Source organism: Triticum urartu, chromosome 5 (genome assembly GCF_003073215.2).
Source record: "Triticum urartu cultivar G1812 chromosome 5, Tu2.1, whole genome shotgun sequence".
NCBI lineage: Eukaryota > Viridiplantae > Streptophyta > Magnoliopsida > Poales > Poaceae > Triticum > Triticum urartu.
Window position 1 is genome coordinate 513,739,860 of NC_053026.1, and position 12,481 is coordinate 513,752,340.

Here is a 12,481-nt window from a genome sequence, read left to right on the forward strand (position 1 = left end):
AATATTATCTTTTCCTTTCTTGTAGTGGGTCTAAAATTTACTCCCTCCATATCAAAATACAAGACAAGAGTGTCAAAAAACATCTTATATTTGGATACGAAGGGAGTATTCATTTATTTGATTTGAATCAAGTGGGTCCAAGATTATGGGAGTTGTAGGTGCATCCAAATACCTGTCGGCTCCACCTGATGATGAAAGGCAGAGGAAACGAGAGCCAGCGCATCAGCAGCAGCATTCACCTGCTGGTGCATATGCAGGGAAAGTCTGCTGCTGCCATGCCAAACCACCCACTCAACTTTCACTGGAACTCACCCCTAGTCACCCATGCTTTGGAAACACAGCCATTGCTGCCTGCAGCTAAGAGGGGGGAACAGGATGGGCAGGAGACAGCCCACACAAGCGGACGATAGAAGTAACAGCACAGCATGGATCACTACAGCTGCACTAAATTGAAGGAAGAGAAACAAGGCATAATGCTTAGTAATCAATAACAGCCATATATTCTCCCTTGAGTGTCAAACTATTTCTTGTCCAACATACATTTTGTGATACACAATGGAGGTAAAGATAGGTTGCCGGTTAAGGTGTAAAGCACAGGACAATTGATTGCGGAGGGTGCTCAGGCGGATGTGGTTTTTAACCGACAGTCCCTGAGCCAAAGGATTTCACTATGGTGCTCACTCTCGCACCGAAGCTTCTCGAGGCGATCTTCTTCCCTGGGACGTGGAAGGGGTTCGAGACGGCGTCCACGTATGCAGCATGGAACTTCCTGAAAAACTGAGAAAAGAGCTGACGTTAGAAGGTACTCTAATTTTTGCATCACAAAGCAAGCATGAGCAACACTTCATACTGTGTACACCCAGAAAGAGTCCGGAATTTAGGAGTATCATCACTATATAAAATTTACGTATCGTCTGAAACTTGTGGTTCTGACTTATTCAGAGGCTGGACTGAGAAAACCTGACACTTTCCACGTTGTCAGGTATGACTTGGTACGAACAGCAAACTCATCACACCAGCCAAGAAACAGGACGGGAGTATTATAATCAAATATCTCCGTACTTGCGCTTTCCCATCGGATGAAAGAAGAGAGATACACCGGGGATACTAACTCTGTAATTCTACTAAAAATTGCTGCAAATAAACGGTTTAAGAGCTTACATTTCGGGCATCTGCATCTTTCACATCAAGATCAGTAGTAACCATTAAAAATTTGACCTTTGTGTTTGTCAAATAGCCATACCTGCATATGATAGATTGTCATAGTTCATGAATTGTTAGCAGTAAGTGCATCCAGCAACAACGATAAATTGGCAATGAAGAGAAATATTACTCTAAATGATAAACAATTAGCACAGTTGAGATTCTATTTTTCTCACTTGACATTATACTGCAGGGATCTAATATACTCTTTCTGGAATTGAGCCATTGTCTTTACTTCTTTCTGAATAATTCAGATAAAATAACTTATGTGACTCTGTGTAAAGGCAAGTAACTGGATTTTGAAACTTCGGTAATTCTGTAAATGAAAACTACTGGATTTTGAAACTTCGGTAATTATGTGACAAAGATTATATAAAAATGTGTTAACATCGACAACAGCAAATTAGTTTCGTTAGTTCTGTCATAAAACATATTTTCACTTGATGTTCTAGATAGTAGCATATTAATCAAAATACTTGGTCAAGACTTAAAGAAGTTTGACTTGGGACAGGTGATAACCAAAACTGTGAAAGGACTTACACTTTGTAGTTCTCAGTCGGATATAGAAGACCCAAAAATGTTTCGTTCAGTGTAGGTGCACTCTTTTTAGGATTGTTCACTGCCAACGGAATGTATGTGAACAGAAGTAAGATATATGATACAAGGGATCGACAAACAATAATTGCAATGACACTAGAATGAAACTTTGATGGTTGCAATCTAAATAGTTAGACAGACCCATGTGAATTGAGTCTCAATTCTAATGAGATGGCTGCAACCATCGGGACTCAGCTGGAAACCCTATAGCTATATGCACATCAAAAACTTTGCATAGCAGAGTGGCAGAGTTAATTGCGATTTCTGTACCCACACAACATGGAATTTGTAACTAGTCCCTTTTACTTAACGTGGATCACTTGTCTAATTTGACATATAATCAACGTCCATTAACAGTTACAAACTAGAGTTCGATGCATTTAACCAAGGATTTGACAGGAGATGAGTCAGATTTGAGCCCTCTCCAGTTCATTTGAATTAAATCCAGTGAGATGGATGCAACCACCACACTTATCAGGACTCATCTCGAACCAGTCCCATGGTTTTGAATGAATAAATTGCAATTAACTTCTGCGCTCTCGCGTTGTGAAGCTTTCAGCGTGGCTGTAGGGGTTCCAGATGAGTTAGTTGTCTAATCTCATATGTAATCAACATCCATTGACAGATACAACAAGATACCAATGACTTTAACTAATGATGATTTGACAGGAGATGGAATCGAATTTGAGCTATCTCGGTGCATTTGACAGGAACAGATGCCTAGATCTAGATTGCCACGAAGGGTAATGCGCCTACCTCGCTCGTCGATGACGTCGAGGGAGCAGTGGACGACGTGGTGGAGCTTGAGGGCGTCGTCCGCCTCCGTGAAGCTCTGCAGGTACAGCGGGTTGTTCTGCGACGAGTACCAGAGCATCCGTAAAGAAGATCAGCTTTACTCCCGCCGTCGCCGGCGAGGAGACGAGATCTGGATTTCGGGATCTGGAGCGAGGGGGCTGGGTAGGAGAGGTGGTCCTGACCTGGTGGCCGACGACGGCGACGCAGACGATCATGTTTCCGCCGGGCGAGCTGGTCGGAGGCAGCGCTGCCTGCCGGCCGGCAGTTGAAGCGGCGACAGCGAGACGGAGGCGCGCGGGGGATCGACGGAGGCTGTTCTCTGCTGGTTGTTGGACCGTGCGCGCGGGCAGGAGACGAAGGCGGCCTATACTAGTGGATCGGAGGGCCACTGTCTACCGGTGCTTGGAGCCGCACCAATCTTGATGCAGTCTGTTCAGGTTCAGTGCTTCAGACGTCACATGAACATTTTTCAGTACAGAGTTTCAACCAGATCAGATGATGCATCAAAAAATAATCAACAGATCATACCACAGATATCGAACAAATTAATGAGCTATACGTGGCAAAAAAAATAACATATCACAGACATTTAACAAATTAAAGAGTTGTGCATGAATTCCAATCATGCCATCACAGACCAAATGTCTGTAACAGAATGTGATATCAACAATCTTGAAAAGCCACATAAGTAAATCTACTTGGATTAATCATCATAGTGCTTATTCCGTTCTCAAACTTCTCTTTTTGTAGAAGTTACAAAATTCAGAGAATGAGTTGCCGCCTCTGAGTTCAGGGGATAACAAGAGTTCCTGCGTATGAAACTTTGATGCAAGTGCATGCAACCATGTCCTGACAAAAATCAAACAAGTGCAATGGCACCAGACGGCAGAGTGGGGTAATTTACGGCGTTGCTCCATTGCGGATGCCCTGGAAAGTAGACCTTGAATCCTGGACTGGATGCGGCAATCTCCCAGAGCACTTGCAATAAGGCACCTATAAGAACAAGTGACATGATAAGTACAAGACAGAGTGCAGGCACCTTATTCTATTCTGTTGCAGTATATACTCAAATTTTATTCTGTGGCAGCATATACTCAATCTGTTGAAAAATGCTATCTTCTCGGGGCAGCTGGAACTATCAAAAGTCAATGTCAATTGGCCTTCTAAAGGCTATCCTGTTTCTTTTGAAAAAACGAATTTCGAGTTTTGAAGAAGACAGGCCTCAAGTAAGCCCCCCGGCTAAAAAGTCCTATTCCTACGTAATGAAGCTTTTGATAATTGACTATGTTGACAGCAAGTAAGCTACAAATTTTTCACATCCTACTACTGCATTTAGCACGCAACCACACTGATAAACAGCATACCACAGTCCGCGTGGAATAGAATGTTATATAGAGAACGTGTATGTGCATGACCTTATAATTCGTCTATTCATTAAAAACAAGTATAATCTGATTATTTTCAGTGTTTGTTCTATGCCATGGTTGGGATCCGGCTGTCAGGCGTATGGACAATGTCCGGATCTAAGACTGTGAGTCTAAACCTGCCTCACAAACATGATAACATTTCCGTTGAGTTTCTGTACGTGCTCTGGTTTCAGTAATAAAATTTGGGAGCACAGAGCTTCTTCAACAGGTATATTGTACTTGTATAGTTGTATACATTATCATACTATAGGTTATTGAGCAGTGAGCACGCTATGCCTAACTTGAAATGATAGTTATTGCACAACGCAAAGTAGGCTTGAGAACGGTATGCAGTAGGGACATATATGTTGGGCTGCCCCTGATATGCACTAGATGTTTATACACTCATAGAGCTTAGAATTTATTAATAGTCATTCAAAATGGTCTTGCTCAAAGAGGCAGTTATGATTCTATTACAATCCTCTTCCAATTTCTGATGCACTGACACTGGTGTTAAGAATTAAAACTGTTTAAAACAGAGTATTTTAGCCTGTACAAAAAAGAGATACAGATAACTACACTGTCCAGGTTGTTGGAACTGAATCCAGAACACTGCAAAAAAGAGGATTGGCTAGATATTCGAAACAGTGTATTAATATTGTAACTTGTTCAAAGCCGTACTGGACAACTAGGTAAGGAGCAGTACAAACGAAGAACAGTAGAGTACTCCAGAAAAGAAAGGAAGCTACCAATTACATTGCAAAGTTACCAGTTCCAATAGTTAGGATAGAAGACGGGCATAATTCACAAATCCTCTCACAGCTAAACCAATCGTACAGTGTAGCAAAATTTGCATCTAATTTTGATTCCAACTAGGCGATGCTGAAGTCGTAGAGGGGGGGTCATTGGGCTCACAGCTCAGGTCTGCTTGAGGCTCTTGACGAGCTTCCAGCGGGCGAGGAGCCTGGCGATGGGCGGCGTGAGCGCGATGGTGATGGGGACCCTGACGGGGAACAGGGCCTTGTTGCAGAGGATGGCGAGCGCGAGCGCGCCGCCGCTGGACGCCGCGAGCTCCCCGGTCCGGTTCCGCGGCGCCTCCTGGCCGACGACGACGGAGGGGGCGGGGTTCGGGAGGGCCCCGTCGCCGGCGCCGGGGGCGGGGGCGGGGGCGGGGAGGGCCGCGTCGGCGGCGGCGGTGCCGGGGGCGCTGATGCCGATCTTGCGGAAGATGGCGTCGACGTCGACGTTGTTGTTGATGGCGACGTACATACCGGAGACGGAGGCGACGGAGACGGAGACGTGGACGCCGAGGGCCACCTTGCCGTACTTCCTCATGAGGTCCTTCATGCGCGCGGTGAACGCCATGGCTGGTGCCAAGGCCGGCGAGGTCGGGGACAAGGGAGGGGCGTGCGGGTTTAAGATTTTGCGGCGGCGGCGGCGGCGGCGCGACGGGCTAGGGTTTTCTGGTCGGTCGGTTCGTCGGATCGGCACGGCGGCGGCTAAAAGAGACGTGGACCCGAGTGCGTGGCGACCCGCGAGCCTCCCTTTCTTTCTTGGAGAAAGAAGCTATGCTCGGACACGGCACGCCGTGCGTGTACCTCAAGGAAATACGCCTTCTGGGTAGCTTGTGCTTGAACATGTTTTCCAATCTCTTCCTAGTAATAATAATAATAATAATAATAATAATAATAATAATAATAATAATATATCTTTCCCTATTATATATTAATATTAATATTAATTTTAATTTTTTAATAATAAAGCACGGATTGACTTCGTGGGTTCACCGTCACAATACGCTTTCTTCTCGTGAATTTACGCTTTCAGTTTAAATTTGAATCTATCCCTAATCTATCCTTAATAATAAAGCACGGATTGACTCCGTGGATTCACCGTCACAATATGCTTTTTTCCATGAATTTACGCTTTCGTTATTTTACTTTGCTATTCAAGGTGGTACTAATTTCAAACCCTCGTTAGTACAATTTGTGCCTCGCCGGGGCCTTTCCCGTGCAACCTGGTCCTCGCTTTGCTGGGCCTATATGCCCAGTGGGCTTCCACGGTCCGCTTAATAAAAATAAAATAAAAAAAAGGTGAAAAGTGGGTGCTCATGTTGGATTCGAAGACAAGACCTGCTGTTCCATCAAGAAGAACACAACCAACAGAACTCCATTACGCCTGTGTTGAAAACCGATATTCCTTCTCAAATAATTAGTCCCACCTCGCTTGTTTGCACTAATTCTCACCAATTTAAATACAAGGGAGTTAAACAAGTCAACAAGCAGCCTCGAGACTTGATAAAGAGAGATAATGTGAGAAAATAACTTGGAAGGGCGAATGAGGGCAAGGCCTGCGCTAAGACAAAGAAACCTCTTTGAGAAAGATCAACAGTAGAGAGAAGAAGACAAAACAACTGGTACAAGCAAGGAAGAAGGAGGAACCAGCCTCCCATCATCACCACAGCCGCTCATGGGATTCATTCAATTTATATGCACCCGTTGCCGGATTTGATGCATGATAATTTTGTTTTTTGAATACCATACAAACATAAACGCTCATACATATGCGTACACTCACCCATGTGAATGCGCAGACACATACCCTATCGCTATGAACATCTTTCAGAGACTGAGCCGACATATCATTTTAAAATTTACAAAGTCATCATGATAATTTTGTCACAAAATTGGATTTAGCTCCGTTTGTCTTCCTCATGAAACCGTACTGACTGGCCATTAGGACGTAAAAACTAAAAAACTTTTATATATAAACACAGGTTAGGACACACATATAAAAAGATATAACCTACTCTTTCTATTCCAAAATAAGTGTCTTAACTTTGTATCAACTTTAGTACAAAGTTATACTAAGCTTGAGACACTTATAAAATTGTACTAAGTTTGAGACACTTATTTTATGACGGAGGGAGTACATGCCTACAAAAATAAGTTGTCTTTAGGCATTGCTGATGCCGGTTAAGACGAGTGCATAATAAACCACCGATATAAAATTGAGAGTGATAGCTTATCTTATGAAAAAGGCTTTCGCCCCGTTTTATAAATAAAGCAACCACCGAGCACAAAGTCAACAATGTAACATCCGAACAACACAAATACACAATGCCACCGTGGGCAAAGGTCCAACACGCACACACAACTCACTCCATTGGTTCAGCTGTAGGCACAGCACAACAAGCCCAAAACAAACACAAGGGACGCACAAAACAAACAAGGCGGTGACGACGATGACTAGGGAGCTAATCCGGCTCAGGTGGTGGTGGGGGAGGCGGTGGAGCCATCCGGAGAGCCATCGCGCGAAGCTGGATGATGATGGAGGTGATGGCATCTCTCTTCCTGGGGCGGCTAAGCGGCCGCCAAAGCAGAGGGCTCTAGACGCCACCTGGTGCGATCATCTTCCACATCAAGCTTAGGCTCATGCAACGCGATGCAGTCGAGCAAGTCATGCTAGGCGACATTCTCATCTGGGCCAAAAGGACGGCGGAAGGTGAGCTGCCCTAAGTCAATAAGGGCCACTGCAACAGAGATCCACGGGTCAACCGCGATGGAGAACAGGTCAGGAAAACATGCCGCGAAGGGGACGTCCCCAGCCCTTGATGATGCAACAAAATATGGTCATGATTATTCGAGATTATAAATTTTTTTCTCCCGTTGCAACGCACGGGCCCTTTTGCTAGTATATATATATATATATATAAAATAATAATAATAATAATAATAATAAAGTACGGATTGACTCCATGGGTTCACCGTCACAATACGCTTTCTTTCCGTGAATTTACACTTTCAGTTTAAATTTGAAACATATTCAAGGTGGTACTAAATTTCTGTCTCGGTAATTCGACGAGGCGAATTCTGCGCCGGTTCACCAATTGGCGTGCTTGTAATTGGACCGGCCCGTTTTTTCTTTATATTTTTCAAACCCAAGCAAAAAAGGTTAGTGCGCCAGAACGGTTCGAACTCAGGATCTCTTCACGGAGACCGCAAGTGCACTAACCACTAGGACACTAACTCACTTGTGCACAGATACATGTTACCTTCTTTTATTTTTTTCCCGGTCGCGGTTCTTATTCCTTATTCCTTTTTTTGTTTTCTTCATTGCACAATTTTGGTTCAATAAAACGTACGTGTCGTGTCAAAGTCATGTACTACTACTAGAAAACCAATTAAATAAGAAAACAAAGAAACTCACGATTAGGACTTCCAGTTGAACCTTCCTAACCCTCCCATATATATGATGCCCGGGATCACGTGCTCTCCTATACCTAGGCGAGACGCCGAGACCTCGCATCGAGGAAGAGCAGCGCCGAGTTCGAGGAAGCACGATGGGCGTCCTTGGTCTTCCTCCCGATCGAGATCGGCCACGGTGTTGCCCGAGGTCGTGTGCATGACTTCCTTGATCTCTCACGATGCGTATGTTTGTTACCTTGCTCACGTCCTCCTCGACTCGATCGGCTCTAGAGAGCTGGATCGTCTCTTGTGATATATAGATCGCAATGGCGGCAAAGCTCCCAAGAACGCCCGCTGGACTTCACTCCAGATCGAGCTCTACCAGTACCCGTTCACCCCATGAGATTTGTCCGCCGACCGTCTCCTCCGCTCAGCGCCGCCCCCGCTGGACTCTCCCGCTCCCGCCTAGCGCGTCCGTCAACCGTGATCGGGCTCTTCTCTACCGGCACCGATCATCAGTAGGTCGCCGCCTCCCAACCTCATGCATCGATCATCCTCCACTCATTGCTCCCTTCATTGGCAGTTGCAGACGTATGTTCTCGCTGTTCGTCATGGTGCAGTGCTTAAGGTGTTCCGGGAGCCGCTGGCTGGCGCAGGAAGAAGCGTCTCGCCCGTTTACCACTCCATCGCCTATCAATGGCACCACCAAGGTATGTTGATCGAGGTCGAGGTTCACACAACATTGTGAATCAGAGATAGAGTCGTGTGCTTGGTGTAGTGTGGAGTGGCCTGTGACTCTGAACGTTGTTCCAGCTTTCCTTTTTCTCATATACTTCCCAAGCAGGTAGAAGAGCGTTGATCCCAATTTTCATGTTCTAACCTTGCTATGAGTTGTAGAAGAGCGTGAACTACATCCTGGTGAGGTGATGGCTTTTCATGCAGGATGCAGCAGCAGCAGCATGCATGGATGGATGAAAGTAAGTAGCAGACTAGCACTTTGCACGTCTTATGATTCTCCCTAATTGGTGATGACAAATCTTTGACTGGATATTGCATCAGTAACGTATCCGTTCAGCAATCCTTCTGTTATTGCTGCTGCTCCGCCCTATGAAGATATCTGTCCATGCATATCTTCTTGATGGACAGACATAATATCTTGGATGCCCATAAATATGTTAGAAAACATGGGTTGTGGGAATCACTTCCTTTTACTTAACATATATTTACATACAAGTTTTGGCTTTTATATGCTTCAACTGCAGTGCCAACTGGGTGAGACTTCACGGCGATGACAAGAGCCCAATTGGAGTGTCTGATAAGAAAAAATCCCGACATCATTTATGCATGAAAAAATAATTCTAACCTGCATGAGCAGACAGGGCCAAGCGAAGGTTGCATGGACGTGTGAATTAGTATACAAGTCTCCTATATATGCTTCAAAGAAAAACTCTGAGATCCATAGATGAGCTAGGTAAGTACAAAGCTACGAATTTTCCTGTAGCTATGTGAGTTTGTGATGTTTTCCATATGTATTTCCTTAAGACAACAAAAGCATCCTACTTTTCAGTCTATAAGTTAGTTTATGAGTTGATCCAGTGCCAAACACAGTTCAGTTGAACATGTTTGTTACAACATTTTTACGACATGAGCGTGAATTTTGAAGAAGTAATTGCCGGGTTAGATCGAAATATTATAGTATGTCTTTTAGAAAACGTTTCTTGAAATTCAGAATAATTCTTTGAATTATCAAATTTTTTTTGACAACCAAGATATTTTTTCCTTTAACAGTTCAATTTCTGAAAAAAAAATCAACACAATAGCCGAGTTTATTACAATTTTCACATATAATACTTGCCGCTAAGAACTTATAGGTATATGCTTTCACATGCAGTACTGTCTTTGCTAACACGTATGGTGTCAGTTTAGAAAGACCTACGTAATGTTGTTTTCATTCTTGGCTTCAGGGAAAAAGGGATAGGTTCGGAAAATATTTATCTAGGATAGATGTATATTTATGTAAGAGGATAGATGTACTTATGTGTAGAACTACAGTTTGTTGCAGTTGCTAGGGACTGTAAATTACGATTCTAACTCATTCTTTTGCATTTCAGTATGTCATTCATTGTTACTTGAATGTTCCTCTTTTTGTGATCTCCCATAGAAGCTTTTTGTTTGTTTTTTCACTGGAACAACTCTACGCGCCTTGTGAAATGTCTGATGTAGTTTGGAAATATGAGTGAGAACTGCAAGTACGTCGATACTGCCCTCTATGTATCGAACCCAAGGATTTTTTCTAATATATATTCTTTTTGTTAATTTCAAGGGAGGAAGAGAACTCCAGTTCTATGGTAATGTTCTTGATTCTGATTCTCCATGATTGATAATGTTGTTTAGGACCCTAAGCTTTGTCATGGCTGATTTAAATAGGCATGGTTTAGAAGGAAATCGCTGCTACTAATTTTAGAACTAGGATGTCGTTTCTGACAGCTGTCAGGTATTGCTTATTTGCATTGTAAGATCACAATTCTAAGGTTAATCTTTTTAGTTGTGTAGCATTGCATATTTGGGTCCTTGAATTTTCTCCTCGAAGATCAACACATTTGGTCAGATTTGGCTTATTTAATAATTAGCAAACAATAAAAATTGAACATCTATGCAGCGGATGGTCAGGTCGACACCGGCAACATCGTCTATATTGTACCAAGGTTCTGCTGCTGCTACAATGGCAACCTCCTACTTCCTGAACATGACCATTGCAGCTATCCTTGCTACAGTAAATTTTGTTTCTTTTCTTTCTCATAAATTATGGACATATAGGCATTCTGATCAGGTAATGTTCTTCTCTAAGATTTGATATTTGAAGCATGATGTTTGCAGTCAGATAATTCTCCTAGGGTCCTAAAGATGTCAATGTTGATGGAAAATACACATGTTGCATACCTTTTTTGTAATCAGAAGGTAACACCTGATTGCCTTCATATAAAGAAACAGATTGTAAACACATACGAGGCGATGTATAGCTAGCAGGAACAAGAAAAAAATGCTGCTCGAAGGTGAGTGGAAGTGCATGATTTTCTAGAATTATTTTCTTGACAGAAGTTACTATATTCTCAATATACATCACAGTTGTAATCATCTAAAAACAGAAAATCACTTCTAGAGTTGTAGTAATGCAAGTGATTAAAATCCCTTGCTAATTAAAATTATAGTTTCATTTATTTCACCGTAATGTTTTTTTGGAGAACGATCATGCATGTTTCTAATACATAGGTTGAGATTAGTAGACGAAGGTTAACTTTGTGTCGGAATATATTTACTCTCTACCAGTTTCTATGTAAACCATCACTGAATACACGAGTATGACATCCATATCATTTCCAGTAAAAAAAGTGTGAATGTAACATCAATCTCCGCTGTCCTTTTTTCTATTGACAATTCGGACCAAAGTGCTGCAAAATTATTATATGGACGCTGGAAAGACGATCGTTTGTCCTACCAGTTGGATGAAAAACACTGCAAAGGTGACCACGTGGAAGTTGCAAGGATGACTGGCGATGCTACAGGTCGGACGCATGTCATTGCAAGGTCGTTTTATGATTATACATTTCTTCTAGATATGGACATGGACCTTCTTGTAGCTACCAGTTGGCAGCGTCTGAACGCTATCGTGATGTTTTGATGGACATGCTATTTTTTATTTGATCTTCTTGCAATGCACGGCATATGCGCTATAATAATAATAATTATTATTAAAGTCATCAATTTCTTCCAAACTTATAAAATATGACCCACCAATGTCATCTATAAGTTGACAAAAAACATTTCACACTGGGGAATCCCCTGCCTGGGCCATCCCACGCAGTAGTGAACTCCTATACTGTGCTCTGCACGCAGCGAGAAGACACGGCGCTCCAATTAGGGCCGGCCCATGTGCGGGCGGTCCGTTTTTAAATTTCGTTTTTTATTTTATTTTTTCTTTTCCATTATCGTTTTTTCTCCTTTAAATAATTTGGTACTTAAAAAAACCTCCAAAATTTTTAAAAAGAACTTTTAAGTAAATTTTTGAATAAAGCATAAAATGATTGTGTCGCATATTCAAAACATGTTTGCAATTTTTAAAACAAATGTTTGGGAAATCAAAAAATATTATTTTTAAAATTTTGTTTATTACGAATTATTAATGAAATTGAACAAAATGGTCGCCAAAATGTTATCGGTGATGCAGCAAAATGTTGTCATGCCCATTGAAGTTTATGATTTTTTTCTCCCGTTGCAACGCACTGGTCCTTTTGC

General features: G+C 42.6%; 2 protein-coding genes across 2 annotated transcripts; both read right to left on the reverse strand.

The window, feature by feature from the left end:
* Positions 1 to 474: 474 nt before the first annotated feature.
* LOC125510243 (trafficking protein particle complex subunit 2-like protein) lies at positions 475 to 2,929 on the reverse strand. The gene is made up of 5 exons (XM_048675368.1): positions 2,778 to 2,929; positions 2,557 to 2,653; positions 1,744 to 1,822; positions 1,162 to 1,243; positions 475 to 777 (listed from the first exon to the last, which is right to left on the reverse strand). The coding sequence occupies exons 1-5, from the start codon at positions 2,808 to 2,810 to the stop codon at positions 637 to 639; spliced, it is 432 nt and encodes a 143-aa protein (XP_048531325.1). The 5' UTR covers positions 2,811 to 2,929; the 3' UTR covers positions 475 to 636.
* On the reverse strand, positions 2,778 to 5,573 carry LOC125510242. The gene is made up of 2 exons (XM_048675367.1): positions 4,917 to 5,573; positions 2,778 to 3,588 (listed from the first exon to the last, which is right to left on the reverse strand). Exon 1 carries the CDS (start codon positions 5,364 to 5,366, stop codon positions 4,920 to 4,922), a length of 447 nt encoding a protein of 148 aa, XP_048531324.1. The 5' UTR covers positions 5,367 to 5,573; the 3' UTR covers positions 2,778 to 3,588; positions 4,917 to 4,919.
* Positions 5,574 to 12,481: the final 6,908 nt, after the last annotated feature.